We start from the raw sequence: 20,223 nt of genomic DNA on the forward strand, positions 1-20,223 counted from the left end.
AAACACATCTGGGGAGAAAAGTAAAAAATAAAACAGCAACTTAGCAGTAGTCCCTGCAAAATGCTTCCTTCCCCTCCCAGAGCAGGAAGGACAGCTCTGCAGCACTCAGCTTGGGATACTTCTGCACCATCATTTCTACCACATCTGACTGCAGTTTCTTTTTTTTTTTAACAATGTTCCTAAAGTGATACTTCTGAGCATTATTATAACAAATACATATATTACCAATTGTATTATTGGAGATATTTCTCACTTGAAAACCAAAAAGCACGAGAAGAAAGCACTGAATGGATTAATTAATTGCCATGAATACTTCAAAAACAGATATATCCTCTTTTTGTGGGTGTAACTGTAAAAAGTAGACTTGAGGAAGTGAAGCAAACACAGCTACCTATCTGAAATATGTCTTTTTTTTGTTAGAGGGGAACTGGAAGCTCCTTTGACAAAAACAGACTTAAAATCATCTCTGTTGAAAACCGTCACATCTTAGGAGGCTTCCACTGCTCTCTGATTCTCCAGGCCACAATCCTTCAGAATAGATTTGTGACATGTTTGTAATAGCAGTGAAATAATTATGGGTGATTGCAGATGTCTGTGCCCAATGGAATACTTAAATACCATCAAGTGCTTTAACTCAGCTCACACATTAAGTGACTGGCTGGCACCAGCAAAGTCCCCCATTATTATTTAAGCACTAGAAAAGTAAGTGTGGTTGTCTTCAGCCTGCCTGTGTTTCACACAGCCAGCACACACCAGCAAGCTTTAGAACTTTAAATCCCAATGTGAGAAGAAATGATATCATATTCACAAGCTATTACTTTTATAGCATGAGCTGTAAATTGCAGCTTTTCAATATGTACCTAGAATTGGCTACAAACCTGCTGTGCTTCCAGTCCCCTGCAGTTGTTACACGAGTATAAATGAGAAGTAAATGGGTTTTTTCTTGCCCTCAGTTTTATGCAGTTATTTTTAATATACATACTTCTGCAGTAAAACCATGTCTATAGATGAGAACTGTAGATAACTTAATAGTAGTATCATTAAGTTCATATTGATGCACCTTTATCTAAAGCATAAACAAGTTGCTGAATCTCTGCCACGCTTAAGCAGCACAATAATATTGGGGTTTAAGGTTTATTTTACTACACCAATATTTACGTGCTGCTAGGGCGGAACAAGTATGACAACTCTTCTATTCATCCACATGTCAGGAGCACAGATTCATTAATAGAAAAAATTATATTAGTGTCTTCAACTGTTTCTCTTCCTTAAATTTCTAAAGCAGCAAATAATGATTCGCATCTTCACTACAGCATGCAAACCATGATGTGCTGCTAGAGTACTTTAAGGCCTCGCATACAAGACTCGAAGCTAAGCAGCATTTTGGTAACTATACCTGGAAATGTGGCTTTCATAAAAATTGGTTTTATTCACACACCAACCTGTAATATCAAGAATCTGTTATGGTCCAGATCGATTCCGTGACTCCGAAGAAGAATGCCAACATCTTTGAACGTTGACTTCTTCCCATTGATGTGGTATACAGAAGAATTATCTCTATAGGCAGTTCTAGATACACAAAAATTGCTGTTAGGAATGACTTCATAATCATCCCCTTCCTGTGTTGAGGAAAAACAAAGGCAGAAATACAATTAGTGTATTGTATGTTTACCTCACATTTCACCATTTTATCACGTTAAGGTTTTAAGTCAGGGTCCACTTAATGATGCACACCTCCAAAAAAATATTAAGCACTAGAAAAAAAAAACAAAAAGCCCAAATCTGCATGGTCCTCATGTGCTGCCTTTCTCATCTCTAATACAAGCTTTTGCTTTAAAAATACCTAATTTCTTCTCTTCACCAGGGCTGCACATCACAAAAGCCCTACTTCAGCTTTAAAGTGGCTGTTGTATCCTGCCCTTTCAATTTTAGGTTAGGAAGCCGTGAATGGTTTGCTACTGTCTGTAATTAAGCTCCTCTTTCGTAGTTCTAGAAAGCTGCTTTTTGCTGAGTAGTTCTAAAGAGAAACTGCAGAAGATAAAAATGCAAAATATTAAAGATGTGACAAACATGATGACATCAGCTTCAAAAGATCATCTCGACTTCACCAAAAAGCAGCAACTGCAGCAAAGCTGGGACTCACTTTAAGCAGTTAAAGCTGAGCCATGCTTCTTGTAAAGACTTCAGCTGGCCCTGCTTTGCCAGGCCAACCCCCTGAGCACCATCTGACCAGGTACACTCACAAGCTTTTTACATCACAAGTGCAGCTTTTAGGCGTTCATACAGAGCCAAGCAAAAAAAAAAAAAAAAAAAAGAAAAAAAAGAAACAAAATGATCACTGAATGTGGCTGACACAGGCAGAAGCAAAAAGCTCGGGTCTGTGTAGATTGAGTCAAAGAAAATTTATTTAAAACAGTTCTTTTAATGACTGTCCCCTTATTAGCACAAGTTTTGGAGCTTTGCTGTACCTTTCCCACTATACTGACTAATCTGAAATTCAACAAGAATCTTCAGCCAGACTAAATGCTCACAAAAATTCAATTTAAATCAAGCAAAATTAATTTCTAGTAATGTAATTGCAATAAGTCAACAATATAGCCCAGATCTTACCAATACATGAAATGACAAGCAACAAAATTTTATTTTATTTTATTTTTTTTAAACATTGTCAGCACTTTCTATTTCATTCAAACACTGCATCAGCCAGTGGGTGTGAAATCCAGAAATTCTAGGAAAAATCGGATTTAAAATTGCAGGCACATTTATCATCCATTAAGTGTTTCAGATTGGTTTTACATTTTATGAATTTTCTAAAATAGCTTCTAATTGGTTTGAAAGCTTTTGCTTCAATAGGTTTTACACCCGAATCTATATGCCCGTATCAGAAATGTAGCAACACATAACACATCCAGATGCAGACTCAAAAGTTACTCGAGGTGCTGTTAATTTCAGAAATAAGCTTTATTTCCTTGAGAGAAAAGAAGTAACAAATGTACGACGATTTCTGAAAATGACTGTTGGAAGATTCTGCGCAGCTCCAAACTGACTGCATACCAAATACTCATCTCACAGAACAGCACAACAGTCCCTGCTCATATTTTAAGAGCTGCACTACTTGAGAGAAGGATTTTTAGCTAATTAACTTCAAATTGATGTTCTACTTCCCAGGGGTAAACTATGCCACCACGTCCTCCCCAGCTCAAACTAATCAAATATTAAGTTGTCAAAGGCTTGAGTAAAATAAGTGCCACCCTCCTGAGCAGCAGGATACGTACCTTGTCAATGATCTTTTGGAAGTGGACTTCCACAGAACAGCTCTGGATGTCCGTATGTTCCTCAGAATTATGGATCAGCACAGAGAGCTTTTTGGATCTGATTTTTTGTGCTCGATACCCAAACACAAAAAGCATCGCATCAATGACATTGGATTTCCCGCTGCCATTGGGCCCAATAATGCATGAAAAACGCTGCAGAACAGAAGGAAAAAAGGTGTTGGGCTGAGGGCAGTAGATCCAGCGTGCATCACCCACTTCATTTGTAAATAGTTCAAAATATAATTATTTCTAGCACAGGAAACTGCAGCTTATTTGATAGCTTAATCTTCGCAACCAGAGGCAGAGCAGTACAACTTATTTAAGAGAACAAAACACCTCCACACAGCTCAGCCTTCTAAACCAGAACTTGTTAACTCAAAGTGATACTGCACTTAGCAAGCAAATTCACAAGGAAAGTTTCATGATTAGCCACGAAAATCTCTTGTGGGCACTAAAAACATTCTCATTCTTCAAACATGCTCCTCAAAATTCCCCAGCAAACGAAATAAAGACAGAAGTGAGCCTTTTTGCAGGCTTTCTGACAAATTACAATTGTACAGAATCAAGAATTTGCACTTTGCTGTTTTCCCTACTGCTCAGTAACTAAAAGAGAGGATATCACCAGCAAAGCAATTCTAAAAGCTCAATACTCTTCAGTTTTTCTGACGTGAGGTTATGTGAAACTACAGGAAGGGGCACCAGCATGCAGCAAAGCCTTACCTTCATTTAGAGATCGCTACAGGGAGAAGAAAATTACCTTATGAAAAGGTCCCAAAGTTTGCTCCCCTGCATAGGATTTGAAGTTCTGGTTTACAATGTGAGTTATCATGAGACGAGGAGCACCAGCTTCATTGGTCATTGCTGGAGGAGGGGGAGGAGAGATGCTACCCAAAATCTCTTCTAAACTCCGATTATCAGACTCCTCATTTGAGACTGCTAAAAACCATCCAAAATAAGCAGAAAGAAAATTAAGGCCATAAGCACTCAATGACCAAACACCTATAAAAAGCTCGATTTCAAAAGCAGACACCATTTCTATATTAACCAGAGCTATACTACTGCAACCATTGTAAGGAGCTAAGTGGAATTTAAATCCTTTCCACAAACCGAATCTTTCAAAAAGAGACACTTAAGACATCCCATCGATTCACCAGTGGGTTTGTTCTTTCATTATGCAATTCCTATTCTAACACACTTTAATAGGCACTCCGCAATTACAATAGCTACAGCCGTCACAATAAAGCTACAAATCTGAAACAGGCAAAGTCTTCCTAATTAATAAGTGCAAAGCCACATTTCAAGCGTGCTCCCAAGTCACTCTGCAAGATTTGGGGACCGCTGCACAATGCTCTAAAGCTGTAATGACAGCACAACTGCTCTGCAAAGACAGGAAGTTTGTTACGAAAACAAACTGGCCCCCTGGATATCTGCTTGTTGTAAGCAAAGCAGCTTTTCAACAGTTACCAGCAGCTTTTCCTTCACACAGACAGTAGGTTTTACCACCAATTTCAATTTATCAATCCGTTTGTCAAATATCTGTGCTCAAATCATTTAATCATTTCCTGTCTCGCTACCCTGAAAGACACACGCTGCTCTTTTTCCAGATACTTTCAGCAAAAATTCAACCCAAGAACCACAAGACAATGCACTGCTTCATGAAAAAGAAAGTCAAATCGTTTTAAGAGTTAAATAAATAAACGTGACATTTATTCCATTCCAAGAAATCTCACAGCACTGGCTGCATATAAGTGTGAAAAATCCTGGCTCTTGTACCACAACCTGGTACAGATCAGGAACATAAAATAGGTCTTATTAGGAGAAAATTCACTAATTGCTTTTGCACTTGTAGTAAGTCACAAATCCCAATGCTAACTCTTTGCAAACCGCTTTAAAAGCAGTTTAAACACGTCAGGAGTCAAAGCTTTCAATCTTCCTCTCCTGATCAGAACAGAGCGAGTCCAATCTGGAATAGTCGGCAACTTCTGCTGAGCCCTGTTGCTCACTATGCACCATGGTCAGGTTTACACGGCACCAGAAGCACAGTGCTCCCACCTACCTTCTGCTGCTCCTTCCCCAAGCTGCCTGCCGTCTTGTTTTTCCACTTGCATGTCACCGGTGGGCTCCTCTACGGGCTGTCTGCCTTTCTGGTGGGCTGCTGTCGAGGTTTTGGTGCTCCTGCTCGTCATGATCTCAGCTGGCTGCTCCCCGGCAATTCCAAGCAATCAAACTACTGAAGGGATCTCTCTCTAACATAAACAAGAAAACCCCACCATCTCTGTGTTAAACTACAATCCCCTACGGAACATACCTATAAGTACGACTAACACGGAAACGAAAGACCAGATGTATTTTGAAGACAAAAAACCCAAATCTGAAACAAAAACTATGACAAACTAATAAACGGATCGCCCCAAAAAACAAGGGACCCGCCCTGATCTGCAGACAGCAGCCGTGCACCTCCTGAAGCCGATGGAGTTTGCAAGCTCACAGAATCACCAAACGGCCCGGGTTGGAAGGGACCTCAAGGATCACAAAGCTCCAACCCCCCCCAGCACACACAGGGCCACCGACCTCCACTTGGGGAGAGCAGCTGTGACACCAGGGGCAAAAGAGTTAACGACGACGGCAGGAACGAAGCGGGAAGCCCGACGTCCGAGCTCTTTACACGCAGCATTCAGTCCCGACACACACTTTCAGCACTCCATGCTGAGCGTATGTACACACAAACAAAAAGACCTGCGTAGTCAGAGCACAGGCTTCACCCTCCAACAGCTTCCATCAATACGCTCCTTTTGTGAGCCGCAGCGCAGCCCCGACTGCCAGCATTCGGCATCTAACAACCAGAGCGACGTGAAAATACCTTCATCCCTGGTGATGTTAGAGCTATGCGAGAAGGGAGGAAACACACAGCAGTCCACACGTCGGTACTCCAACACGGCTCCCACAAAACGCCAAAGAGAAAGCGACCGGCGGGAGGGAAACTCTCTAAAGAGTTTCAATCAAAGCGGGCAAAGCAGTTTGTAGAGAAACGGAGATGAGAAAGTTTACTTCTCACCAGATAAAAAAAAACTGACGTGGTTAGAAAGTCATCTCACAATTGGTGCCAATCATTTGACGTTTGCAGACCTACCCCCAGCCCACACTCTCATGAGAGTCCTTCATTTGGGACAATGGGGGAGGGGGGGGGAAAAAAAACGAGACACTGAGCTCGTTTTAAAGCGGTCGCAGCCCGTGCTCCCGTGTCGGAGCGCCGTCCCGGGGCAGCCGCAGTTTCTCCCGGCACCGGGCTGCTTTTTTCTTCCACAGCCGCCGCTTCTCCACAGCGCAGCTCCGCCCGGCACCGCGCGGCGGGGAGGAGAGAGAGGCGGCGGCGGGCAGGAAGCCGTCCTTATCGCAAGCCTTTCGGTAGCGATAACCGATGTCAGCGACAAAAATCTTTTTTTTTTATTGTTTTTTAATTTTGTAAACCCTCCCCCCATCATTTGACGCAGCCCTGCGCCGGGCACCCGTTGGAAACCTAACAGTTTGGCTTTCGCCGTTCCAAGGGTAAAAAGCCGCGGGCGGAGCTCCCACACACGGCTCCGCGCGTCCTCACAGCCCGGCCCGCAGCGCGGAACAGCGCGGAACGGCGCGGCGGCACTCAGCGCCGCGAAGGAACGGCCGCCGCCTCGCGCTGCCTCAGAGCGGGGAGCGAAGGGGAAGAACGCGGCGCCCGCTGCCCCCCGCCCCTTCTGCTCACCTCCGGCGCTCCGCTCTCCGTCTCTCGGGCCGCCCGTCCGCCCAGCCGGCCGTGAAGGAAGCCCCGGCTCCGGCCGCCCCGCGGCAAAGCGCCGCGCACAACGCGGACGGGCGGCGGAGGTTCAGGCCGCCCCGGCTCGCGCCGCGACTCGGCGGCTTCCACACTCGAAAATGGCGCCCAAACGGCAAACTCGAACCGAAATTCGTTAGAAAGGCGCGGGGCAGGCTGGGGCGGGAGGGGGCGGGGCGGCCGCGGGTTTGAAAGGAGGAAAAAGCCGCGCCGCGCGCCATCTTGGCGGCCGTTAGCGGGGCGGCGCGTCCTGCGGGGGTGGCCGGTTTGGGTTCATTTATTTTATTTCATTTCATTTTATTTTTATTCCTCCCTCCCCCCGTGTGTCGGAGGAGCAGGCGAAGCGATATCTGCGGCGTTTCGGCCGTGCCTGGGTGGAAGGGATTAAATCCCTTCGTTGGAGAAGTAGGTCAGGGGGCGGCGCTTAGGGCGGCGAGCGGACGGCGCGGCGGAGCGGTCCGCCAAAAAAAAAAAAAAAAAAACCCACGAAAAAACCCACAAAAAGAAAAAAAAAAAAGAAGCATTAAAAAGTATTTAAATAAATAAAGTGGAAACGGGGCGCGCTTTGAAATCAGCGCTCGCTCACGGGCGGCGCGGTGACGCGCTGTCACACGGCGCTGCGCTGCGCCTCTCGCGGGACGCGGCCATAGAGAGACGTGGCCATAGAGACGGCGCCGCCACACGCCGAGCTCGCGGAGCCGCGGGCCGCCCCGCCGCCGCCGCCACAGGTAAAGGCAGAGCCGGGCGGGGGGCGGCTGCAGGGAGATGGGAGGGGCGGCGCTGGGCGGGCGGATGGCGAGGGTGGCGGGGGACGGGTTCGTCAGCTGAGATCCCGAGCGGTGCCGGCGGGGAGGCGGCCCGCCGTGACCTCCCTCGGGCTGCGGGGCGAAAGGAGGCGGTTCTGGCACGAGCGGAGGGCGAGACGGGCCGTGGGGCCGAGGAGAGCTCCTGCCCGCCCCCCTCCCCCCCCTCAGAGCCGTTGCTCAATCTCCCCTCAGATCCGTCCAGGAGGGACGACGGCTGAGGCGGCAGGGCTGCGGAGGCCGAGCTCCCGCCGCTCCGCATCGCTGCCCGCTGCTCCTCGCCGCCGCGTCCCGTGAGCGCTGCCCACAAACGCCTTCGTCTCCGCTGTGAGCTCCGTGCCTGTTGGCGGCAGGTGGAACTGCCAGAACCGTGAGGGTGCAGTGCGATAGGAAAAGCTCTAAGCGAGGCGTCACCGCGGGGCGAGCGGCAGCCGGTGGGTTAGGGGTGCTGTGAGGTGCTCGGAAAACGGGTGGGTGGGATCATGGCACGCAGATGTGACGGTTCTGCTGGGACCGCTGTGAGGGAAGTCGGGGATAAGGCTGAAAGGCCAACTGATGTGCCTGGATAGTGAGGATCACAGCACAGCCCTTGGTTTGGGGAATGAGGAGGATGTTAGACATTCAAATATGAGAGAAATGTTCAAAAATAAATATAGCTATTGCACGTTTTAATTGGTGTAACATAGGGCTGAAATGAACTCTTATCCTTTGAGCATCCTTTTTACATTTCTCAAATTCCACATGGTAGCTGTTTGACCCGTCGTTGTTCTTATGGTGGAAAACATTTGGAGGCTCAGAGGTCACATCGTGCATCACTGCTCTCCTCAGTGCCCTGTCTGCTCCCTCCCTTTGTGCTCCCCTCTTCCCACCCTGAGGGCTGGCAGTGCTCACCCAGCACAGAGCCTCCCAAAGGCTTTGGCTGTTGCACTGCGGATGAGGATGGGGCTGTAGGACCTCACTGACCTCCCCACGGAAATACTGTGTTGCAGTGAAGCAGGGTGGACATTACAAGTAGCAGTGGGTGGCAGTAAGATGATGTATCATTTGGTCCTGGCAGGGTTGTCTTCCCAGCAGGACTTTTCGTTCTGTGTTTTCTCACAGTGCTGTCATTAAACATGAAGGTTCTTGACAAGTCTGGGTTTTCCCTCACTACCATCACAGCTGTGTGTGCACCAGGGAACTTCAGTGTTTCCTTCTACAATGTTCTAGCGAAGCACACCTGGCACAAAGTGCTCTTATTCAGCGTGCGAGGATGCTGCTGGATTCTGTACAAACCCCTAAAACCTCATTTGGTGCTTATTTTGACACAGTACTAATATAATGTTGCTTAATTGAAAACATTTTGTTGTAGTGTTGGTATCTTCCTTTTGAGTTTCAGCTGCCTATATATGTGCTCGTTCTGTTTTATTGCAGTTATAATATACCTGCATACCTCGTTTGAATGTTCCATCTGAACAACCAAAATGAGACTGAAGACTTCACTTTTAAAGGAACCAAAACATATCCTTTATCTCAGAATAAACCACTGACATCTATGCTATATTCTCATGTAGTTTATCTTCTCTAAAGGATTTTATTTATCATAAATCTTGCAGTAAAATATTTGTCACACGGTATGGTTTGTCTGCTTTATTTCTCATAGAGTTTCTACCAGCTTTTCTTGAAACAAACAAGCAGGGAAAGAATGAAGAATTGTATTTCCTATATATAAAGTATTCTGTGCAATAGCATTGAAGTAATGTTCAAGTATGTTGAATGTTGAAGTAATGACCATTTAATAAGTATTTTTAACAATTAAAACTTTCAGACTTCCTTAATTTAATTAAACATAAGGAATTAGTTAGCTGTGTGGGATGGACCACAGCTGACGAGCTGTATTCCTGCAGTGATGATCACCAGATTCTGAAATGGAACCTTCTAACGAGTGAGACGACTCGAGTAGTGAAACTTCCAGATGATACTTATCCCATAGACCTTCACTGGCTTCCCAGAAGTGTTGGTGGGAAGAAGCAGTCCCAAGCTGAGAGCTTTGTTCTTACAAGTTCTGATGGTATGGCAATTTAAAACATTTCTAACTTTATACCACTTTGTGCATGAGAAATCATTTGCATTTAAATAGTCCGAAATAAAGCAGTTTTGAATGCTGATACACCAGTTTTACCAATGTAAAAATGCTTCAAAATCAGTATGTTGCATTACTGTAGTTTTCTCTGATACATTACTAGGTATATTTCTTTCATTCAGCAGATGTATAATTTTGTATGTAAGGTCAAATTCTGTCCTCTTTGGTAGCTCATTTCACACTTGGCTCTTTCATAGATCAGTAGCTTCCAATACGTCTGCACTGCTGCTGCACAGATATCAGATTGTTTTAACTGTCAAAACTGAAGATGACCAAAATACTGAAATTGCTTCACCATGTATCAATGTAGGCCGTTTCTGGGACATATCTTGTATGTGTTTTCTGCAGTGTCTCGAGTATCTCTCTCAAGCTTTGAGTTCTGGCTGTCAGCGGAGATGTAAGACTGATCTGTATATCTCACATACTGCCAGATGTACCTATTGTTTCTTCCCAAACCTGCCAGTTTTCAAACTAAGCTTACTAGGGGCTTGATCCTTCAGGAAACTTGCCTTTTTAGTTTGCTTGTTTTATTTTACATTGACCTCATTGTAAATGTTGTTCTGAAACAAAAACACAGGTAAGAAAAGTAGTCCTTGATTCAGGCTGTGAGTGCCTGACTGGCAAAAGCCTGCTGCTGGGGCTGGGATGTTATTTTGAGATGGATTTCTGATAATTTCATGAGGTACATCCAAGAACTCGGCACGTGAGTGACTTGGAAAAGCTCTATGGTTTGCTCATAGAAGTTGGACAGTCCTTATGTAGGTATTAACATTTTATACATTCTTTTTACTTATTGAAAACACTGGAAAGTTTGATAACAAGTCAATTAAACTGTCTTGCCAATAGGTGTAATTACGTGCACAAAGAAGCAAATCTCATCAATGTACTCAACTGAGTTTATATTCTTTTGTCAGCAGTCAAAGGTCCTGGTGGTGAAGCTGTTTGTCTACACAAATGGTAGCAGTGGGAGTTGCTCAACAACAGACTCAAAGCAATATGCTGCCCTAAATCTGCCAGCTCTTTCAGGCAGAACAGCTCTTGGCCAATTGTAGAGTTTCCATCAGGATATGGCCATCTGCCCATGACCTTATTTTAATGGGAATGGTGGATGATTTCCAGTTAACTTCTGCCCAAGTTTAGCCAGAACCTTGAATTTCTGGATCTAGCACGCTCTCTTTGGTGAGTGCAGCTAACGTGGCCAGCTTCCCAGTGAGTCTGATTAGAAGAGGTTTGTTACAGGGCAATAGCAGTCTGGTGCTGATGAGTCCAGCGTGGCTTTCTGTATGGGTAGAGAGAGCCATGTATTTGAAGAAGGCAGGAAAGTTCATTCCGTGCATTAAACTTTGTTGATTTCTCTGGCTGCTGACAACGGTTGCACTTAAGAAATTAGGAAGGATAAGAGTTCAGTTCACAGAGTGAAGGCCAAGTTGGTTTTTTTTAAAGCTTTTTGTACTTCCTATGGAATAAATGCACTAAACTTACAGAGCAATAGCAGGACATCGTTTGGCCTGAGTCTGAAGGTCAGCTCACTGTGGCATCCTACATCCCCTATGTATGGGAAGGAAAAATGGGGAGAGAAGTTTGGCTGAGCAGAAGTGCAATTTTTGCAGTGCTTGGTGCTGAATTTAGCTGGGCCTGATGAGGAATGCATAGAACTGTGGGCTGCTTTGGGATGGAAGGGATCCTCCTGGAGGCATTCAAGGCCAGGCTGGATGTGGCTCTGGGCAGCCTGGTCTGGTGGTTGGTGACCCTGTGCATAGCAGGGGGTTAAAACCAGATGAGCACTGTGGTCATTTTCGACCCAGGCCATTCTAGGATTCTATGATAAATCACCTCAGCCCCACCTCTGCCATAGACAGGAACACCCCCCCATGACCCCGGCCCCCAGCACTGCAGTAATGGGGCACCCACAGCTCTGGGCAGCAGTGCCCAGGGCCTCACTGCCTCTGAGTGAAGGATTTCCTCACATCTAATCTGAATCTCCCCCTTTAGTTTAGAGCCATTACCCCTTGAAAAGAAAAGGGATTCTTTTTTTTTTTTAAATCATGTAAATGATTGTGTCACTGTATCTCAGTTAGAATCTGTATGCACTTGAAAGTCTTTGACCTGTCATTGTCCAGCTTCTAGAGATCAGCTTGATCAACTTTTACTTTCTTTTAATGCAATGCTTCTTGCTTGCGTGCAGTATAAAGTGAGTTGACCATCTGCCAACTTCAGTGCAGTGGGAGATTTTGGGGTTTTTTGCTCTTTGTGGATGTGCAGGCCCTTTGTATTGCCCAGTTCTCAGCATACCCCTATGACTTACCACCTTAACAGTGTTAGAGCTGCAGTTGGTATCATCTGTTCAAACTGCAGTCTCGTAGCCTGCCCTGCTTCTAGCTGTGACACGGGGTTGTACAGAGCAGTAGATACCCTGGGGATAACATGGGATATTACACAAGGAAGACAGGATGTGATTTTAATTCAATTTATTGAGCTGAATAGAGTAATTCCCAATTTGTATACGTGCTTCAAGTCTGAATTTAAACAAAAGTGAAAGAATAGAAACCCTTTTTTCCCCGTTCCCTAAAAGAATGAAGCAAATGGGGATTCTATGGTCAGTCTTGTAGGGGTCAGGCAGACAGGTGGGAATTTGGGAGCTACCTCTGATACGGTTTAATTAGCATTGCTGTTACTCATGGAATGAGGAATTTTCACCATAATCAATTCACTACTTTTTCTTAGCTGTTGTTAAGGGATGAGCTTTCAGCAATGACTGGGAAATTCAGCCTGAAAATGTGGTTTCTGGAAAACAGTTGAAGAGATGTGTTTGTGAACAATCGTAGTTTTATTTGTTAGCTTTTCCTCAGTGAAACTGAAATAGAAAACAGCGCTGAACCAATTGTGAAAGAATGAATGGGGATAAAGCTCAATGCAGAAGGCTTTGGACTTTTTCTCCTAGTGTAATCTGGCACTTTCGATAGATACAGATATATATATAGAGAGAGAGAAATAACTTGCAGAGGTTTTTTTTTGCACATGTGCAAGCAAATTGTTCATACAATTAAAATGCAATCATTTATTTCTGAATTACTGTATTTTTAAAATAGTAAAATTTAAAATGCTGTTTAGCTACTAATCACATAGCACGTGTGTCAAGCCTACAATTTTCCTGCAGCAGCTCATTCATGTCTGTGATAAGGAATCCTGGAAATCTGCTGAATCTGATGGAAACTGAGTCTCACATCTTTACAGAGTTGCATCAATTCCTGGTTGAACTCCAGATGTTTGTGAAATTAGAGCAAATGTAAATTTAATCCTCTTGGGCTTGCTTCTGAGTTGCATCTCTGGTGGAATATAGTCTTTTGCTTCCTACTTGAGCTGGGCACGTTACTGCTTTCTCTACAAACACAAAGGAAATACTCAGCTTTAAACTGTGTATTAAGCACAACTCGTAAGGAATTGGACCTATTTTTTCAGCTTGTATATTATTGATCATTTTCTATTAGGTCAGCATTTAAGAGTCTATGAAATGTAATGAACAAAACATACGTATTTTATGGTCTGTATTTGAATAGGCTGCTAATCTCCCACTTGACATTCTTCCAGAACTGGAGAGTCAATTTAAACTTGAGGACAGCTTCTGTACTTAATGAAGATAAGGGAACAATATTCTGCAGAACTGATACTTTAAAAAGGTGAAATTGAATCGTTTCCATTGAATCGCTTCTGTCTATTCCAAGCATATAGCTAAATTTTTCCCTTTCTTAATTGCTTATAAGAAGACAATAATTTTGAAAGCCACTACTACCTGAAAGTTAAATTGAAGGCAGAAGAAGGCAGAGAAATCCACTGAAAGTTGGCCTTTGGAACAACTTCTGCCTAAGAATGCAATGAAAAAGCCCAGTATCTAATGGGTCACATTCATTTGATTCTCATAAGTTGTAAGTTCACATGTTGGAAAAGTAGAGAAATTACAGAAATGAGGATGATAGCCACGATAACTTGATTTGTTGTGCTGTAGTGCTATGGTACACTTTTAAAACACATGATTGTTTTTCCAGATGCTTCTATCTTAGTGCCAAGATGTTTTTATTTGAAAGTGTATTCTTTCCTGCTAGGCTACAGTTTGCTGTGCTTTGTTATTGGGAAGATGCCTTGTGACAGAAGTAAGGGCTGGTAGAACAGGAAGGGATGCAGAAGGTTGGTCGGTGAGTTGGATGCTTCCCAGTGGAAGAGGATTCTGCTCTGTGATGTGGCCATTTTTCTCCTGGTGTGACTTATGCCAAAATTATCACACTGCTTTGTCTGTGTGCTTGATTGTCCTGGGATGTATCAGATTGGAGGGGTTTTTTGCAGAACTTACAGACATCAGATTCACTCTGGGTCAACGAGAGCTGGTCCAATACTACAAAATTCTCTATATTCTTTGCAAAGCGACTCTGAAGGCTTTAAGTTGGGTACTGAAAGTTGATGGACTCTTTGAGTTCTCTGTGTATGCGAGCTTACTGTGGCAAGGCTGATTATAATTTTTTCTTTCCACTTGTAGTATCAGTGAAACACGTACATGATTGCCATGAAGAGCTCAGCCATGTAGTGTTGAACAGCATTGGTGATGCCATGAGAATGTAATCCAATGAATAGAGGAAGCTGTTGTGCAATGGAAAAAGGTCCTGGCTGTGGGCTGAACAGATATGCTACATCAAATGAGGGAGATGGTCAGAACAAAAAATGCTTTTTTAGTAACTGAAATGCTATTCAGTTGGGAAAGATAGCATTAGCTGTGGTATGCCTGTGAATCCAGCTACTGCTTATATACAAGAAATGAGAATCTCACACCTGTGAGATAGTCTGTAACTAGAACATTGCAATGAATATGGAAGGACCAGTATTGATAATCCTAGAAGCTAAGAATTAAGTGAATGAGAAGGAAGCTGTTTTAGTATTAATTTTGTAAAGGAAAAGGGAGGTGGGATAAACCAGTTGTGCAGAGGGCTCTCTTAGATCTGAATGTGCGTGGTAAGGAAAAGCAAAAATGTTTAGTTCACTGTGTTATATTTTAAATGGTCACTTCAAAGAAACTGATTTGTACAAACTGTTCTTCTTCAGTGTTAACTCTTCTGCTTGGAATGCCTTACAGTGGCAGAGATTTGGCTGAGGATTGTTGCCTATTTGTTCATATGCTTAAAATGAAGACAAAGTGTAATTGTATTCATTTGAGTAACGCTGCAGAGAGCAGTGGTGTGTGTTTGATGTTTATTTCCTGCCAGATCTAGCAGAATGCTTTTTGTTTGTTTGCAGTCGGGTTTTGTTTTCAGCTTTTGTTTCTGTTTTGTTTTTGAAACCGAAGTGCAAAATAAAACATGGGAAGCCAGAACACAATGAAAGTGGATTCAGGTTTCTGGAAGCACACCCATCCTGCCTGCTGGGATTTTCATGTGCATTTAGTGCAATGATGTCTTAGGTTTACCTTCTGCTAGCGTTGATAACATATTTCTTTACTGAAGGAGCCAGGTATTGAGCTCCTGCAGATGAGCTGTGTGGTCAAACTACTCCATGGACCAGAAGGAACCTCCCAGCCTGCTCCAGCTTGCAGTGCCTTCCAACACCCACAGTGAGCTGAACCCAGCTGTGTGCTGGAAGCTTTCACGTTAGCTGCTGACTGCTGGAAGGTTCTTGTTGATATCACAGTTCTGACTGATTATCTAGTTCTGCATAGGAGAAACTGGATTTTAACTGGTTAAGCTACTTTCTTTTTATCCACTTTGGATAAGCTTATCATGAGGGCTCTGACCAAAGAAAACACCTTCAGATATGGACTCCAGACACTTGAATATCTTTGGTAACTGAAAATATAGTCCCCATTCTCTGTGTGTTTTTTCAATATGTTTCTGGGATCCTGCTATTTAACCAGAACAGGTATGGTCTGTCTTATAATTCATATTCCCATGCAGGAGGGTCATATGCATATGTTATTAGTGGAAAAATGATCCCGTCTTAAGTGATGGAGCATTTGCACGCACTTGGTGTGAGGTATCCATGCATTGTTCATCTTGAGGAGCTCTCATGCTGGGAATAGCTTCTCGTGGTTCACTGGCTGGTAGATTAGGTAAATTAATTTGAAAAAGGTTTTGGTTTTAAAGTGGTTAATTTGAATGTGAGCTATTCTAAGCCACACTTTTGTTCTGCCACATGTTTCCAAGCCCTTCTTTGTCTGCTCTTTGGTCCAGTTTAAATTTGATCTTCCTGGATTTAAGCAACATCCCTCATTTGGAAAGAAAGACTTCCTCATGCTTCTGTTGAAATCATTAATAGCTTTGTTTTTGGCTTCTGTGAATTTCCATAACAGCTCCATAATGCAGGCAGTAAGACTTCCTCAGAGAAACGCGCTCGCTGCTGGTCAGAATGTACTCACTTTTCCATTATCCTTTTGGTGCTGAGTGATTTTTCAGATCTTAAAAAAAGAAAACACAAGGGCTCTCCTGGGCTGCAGAGCGCGTACCTCTGTTTGTTAGCTCTCAGACAATGAAACAGCAGCAGGCAGCTGCGTCCCCAGAGGGACACGCAAACCTTAGAGGGGCATGAGCAAAATGAATCGTCAAAACAAAGGCCGTACATACCACAAGGAAAGAGCACAACCCATTTGTACAAACATCTTAGCTGGTTTACAAGTGTTTCTTTTGCAAGAGTGCATTTGTTTGGGCTAATCATAGTTGGGAAGAATGTAGTTGCGTGTTCTGATCTTGGTTTCGTTGGTTCATTCCTCTGGTTTTGTGTAAGTATTTACGACAGAAGATAAGAATAAATATCGGTCCACAAAATTAGATACTCTATTTCTATATTGATTTTTTTTTTGTTCAGGGAAATTCCACTTAATTTCAAAAGTGGGAAGAGTAGAGAAAAGTGTGGAAGCCCACAGCGGAGCCGTGCTTGCAGGGAGGTGGAATTCCGAGGGAACGGCATTGGCTACAGGTAAGGAAATGAAGGGGGTTGATAATGAAAATAACAAAAGGGTTCCCTCAAAATGGAACCTTTGGGGTTTTCAGCGTGCAAAGATGATACGCAGTGAAGAAATGGAAGGGTACAGAAATGTAGTATTAGATTTATAAAACTGTCCATACGGTGTGTAGAGCATAAGGACCTCACTCTATGTGATAAGCACAGCGGTGTGTTTAGAAATATAACTTAATCCCCGACATACATTAAAAAGATGTGGTCCCAAATTTCCTAGCATATATTCTTGTTACATAGAATTTGAATTAATAAAACTGAGTCTATTAAAGAGTTCACTTATGGGTCTAGCTTTAAATTCCTTTGCAAGAATGGGAATGAAATGGAAATTCAAAATCAGCAACAAATAAAGTTAGCTACAGTAAGGGATTTCTAATGTCTTCCTTATTGGGGTATTATCACCTTGTTTAATAGAAATTCATTTGGTGCTGTTTATTAATGATGTTTTAGAATTATTAGCACTACTTTAATACAAAAAAGATTAAAAACATTGTTATGTGATCCTGTTAATTATGTATTGTCCTACGTACGTGATGGCAAATGTTTTTAATATCAAAATTCTTAGAGGCTTCTACAGACATTCTGCTTTTCATACATGAAGGAGAACATTTGTTTTTTTTTCTTGTCTGTTATGACAAAAGCTTTCTATGTTGGTATGTTTATACCTTGCAGGTGGCTCTGGAGCCAGTGAAGGTTACTGAGTCCTCGTGAGCTTATTGAATGTTCCTGTGCTGCTCTTCCTTGATTATTAGGAGCAGTTCAGTCTAGCTGCTGTCTCCTCTTCTCTGCTGGGGCTGGGAGAGTGATCTCCCAACATTCACATCTATGTGTTTTTTTGTTCTAAATCTTTTGGTAATTAGTTGCTTTTGGCATTTTTTTGTCAGAAAACCAACAACAAAGCTATCTTGATGTTGAGGAGAAGCTAATTACATTTCCTGTGATGTACTTCTTGATTTCTGTTGGTGGCAGAGTTTTCTGCAGCCCCCGTTGATCTAGCACAGCTGATTGTTTTGGACAAATTCCAGCTCAGTCCAGAAGCACTGAAGATGATTTTGGATCTGCTTGTTTCCAGACTCAGTCTGACTCTAAAATGCTGCCTTAAGGAGCTCTGTCTGGCATATTCCTCTTAAATCCCAGAGGAACAGAAATATTGTTCTTTTAAGAGACAGATTTGCCCCAAGGACTTCTCCAAAAAAAATGTTGGAATTACCTTTTTCACCTTGAATTTTTTTTTTTTTTTGAAAGCTTGTATGATATGCTCTGAGATCAACCACTCATGTACAGCAGCTGTGCCTTGAGAAATAGTGGCTCACTGAAGGTACCATATCAGTTAAAATGCTCTTTATGGCTCTATTTTAACAGTGTCAAATGGGCATGAGAAAGATTTTTAACAATTTTATGCTTTTTAAACGACTTAAATGCTAAATCTGCCATGTATCAAAACTAAAAATACAGTAAAAAAAATTAGAAGGAAGAATGGCACCAAAGGTCCAGATGCACCTTTTTCCTGATTAATTGAATCTGGGATGTTTAAACAGAGTCACAGGAGTTTGCATTTCAAACACATTAAACAATCTCTGGATTTTATGGCTAAATCTGCTGTACAGCATAAACATATAAGCAAGTAAACTTGTTTTCCTTGGTATCACACAGTTTTTTTGTAAAAATCAAGCCTTCCAGATTGGGCCTTCAGTTATCTTCAGATTCACCATTTGTCAAACTGTGGAGCCTCCAGTCTAACACATGAAATCTGTTCCTAAGAGACTCATTGAATCAGCCTTTGGGACTTAGAACTGTAAATAGATGTGGGCCACAGAATACAGAACTTGAGATATTTAAATAGGGATGGACTTTCTCTTGCCAGGAGCAGCTTCAGATCAGAAAACCAAAGCCTGTGTGCATGTCTGACTTTGGGCTGCTTGCAGACCTGCGCAGCTCCCATTTTCAGCTGACATTTTCAGTTTACATTGCTTGCAGATTTTCAGGTGAAATTTATAGACTTGCAGTTGGATATTTAACTCAAAAATTTGATCGTGTCTCTTGACGAGACTTAAATAAATCTCTCTTTTACAGAGAGGAATATCCCCTGCTTCACACTCATGCCTTATTCATGTCACTGCTTTTGGCATTATGCACATCTGTGAGCATGTATTATCAAGGATGCAGTACAGGGAGAGTATAATTTCATGAAAAATCTCCAGTGAGTGCCTGAAGAACTCACTGAGAATTGCAGCCACTGTCATTGAACCAAGACTGATGCACTAGTGTCACAGCAACAAAGTCAAATATCTCACTAATTTTATGTGGGTTTTTTTTTTTCTGCTCTCTCTACAGAATACATTCTACCAGGGCTGCTCCAAAAGTAATGCCTGCTATTTTGTGGTGTTGGCTCATGGCATAATAGGCAAATGTTGGTGGTATGGCAGTAGTGGTTGAACCTTCCTGCCAGTGTCCCATTGCACTTTGTTGCCATGTGACAAAACAAGGAGGTCACCTCTGCTGGTGCAGGTTTTGACAAGCATGGTATGTAGATTTGTTCATTCTTGGTGTAAATAGCAAATGGTGATGACTATATTGAAAAATACTGTTTTGCTGCTGAGAATCACTCAATCTATCCAGCAGAGTTACTGTGCTCGTTATACCATGGAAATGAATAGGAAGCAATACTCTTGGAGCAACCTGTGTGTGTGTGTGTCCCAAGGCAATTCCTCTTCACTCAGTGCAACCCAAGCCAAAAGGTTGGACAGCCATGCCATACGGATTTTCAGGACAGAGAGATTTATTGATAACAGTGGTAAAAAGCTTAAATATTGTTTCTTTAAAGTACTATCTATTGCCATGTTAGGAAGCCAGCATAAATGACATTTACCTTGTAAATGACACAATCTTATTTTAACTCATACAATAACTGCAACTGTTGTGATTGTTAGACTTCTAAGTTCTGTTTTCTGTGATAACTTTACAGTTGGTGAAGATGGCCAAGTGAAAATCTGGTCCAAAAGTGGAATGCTGAGATCCACTTTAGCTCAGCAAGGTAAGTTCATTTTCTTAAAGTTCAATTACAGCTTTGAATTTGGATTATATAAGATAAATGTAAGTAACAGACCCTAAGCCTGCTAGTAATGGTTTGATTAGGGACTGTTAGGCTTAGATAAACTTCACTGAAGTTAAAGATAAGACTCAAAT

At 42.8% G+C, this 20,223-nt stretch overlaps 2 protein-coding genes across 2 annotated transcripts in view; one reads left to right on the forward strand and one right to left on the reverse strand.

Moving 5' to 3' along the window:
• SMC4 (structural maintenance of chromosomes 4) overlaps positions 1–5,515 on the reverse strand; it is a gene marked incomplete at its 3' end in the record, with an annotated part of 31,244 nt that extends 25,729 nt beyond the window's left edge. The window contains exons 1-4 of the mRNA XM_079539646.1: positions 5,371–5,515; positions 4,072–4,250; positions 3,276–3,467; positions 1,443–1,619 (exon numbers count right to left, since the gene is read on the reverse strand). Of these exons, the coding sequence (XP_079395772.1) occupies positions 1,443–1,619; positions 3,276–3,467; positions 4,072–4,250; positions 5,371–5,500 (678 nt within the window). The 5' untranslated portion in view covers positions 5,501–5,515. The remainder of the gene's footprint in view (positions 1–1,442; positions 1,620–3,275; positions 3,468–4,071; positions 4,251–5,370) is intronic.
• Positions 5,516–9,755: 4,240 nt separating this feature from the next.
• Positions 9,756–20,223, forward strand: part of IFT80 (intraflagellar transport 80) — a gene marked incomplete at its 3' end in the record, with an annotated part of 35,827 nt that continues 25,359 nt past the window's right edge. The window contains exons 1-3 of the mRNA XM_079539647.1: positions 9,756–9,975; positions 16,888–16,998; positions 20,003–20,071. Of these exons, the coding sequence (XP_079395773.1) occupies positions 20,044–20,071 (28 nt within the window). The 5' untranslated portion in view covers positions 9,756–9,975; positions 16,888–16,998; positions 20,003–20,043. The remainder of the gene's footprint in view (positions 9,976–16,887; positions 16,999–20,002; positions 20,072–20,223) is intronic.

Source organism: Tetrao urogallus, assembly GCF_951394365.1.
Source record: "Tetrao urogallus genome assembly, chromosome: 9".
Classification (NCBI taxonomy): Eukaryota; Metazoa; Chordata; class Aves; order Galliformes; family Phasianidae; genus Tetrao; species Tetrao urogallus.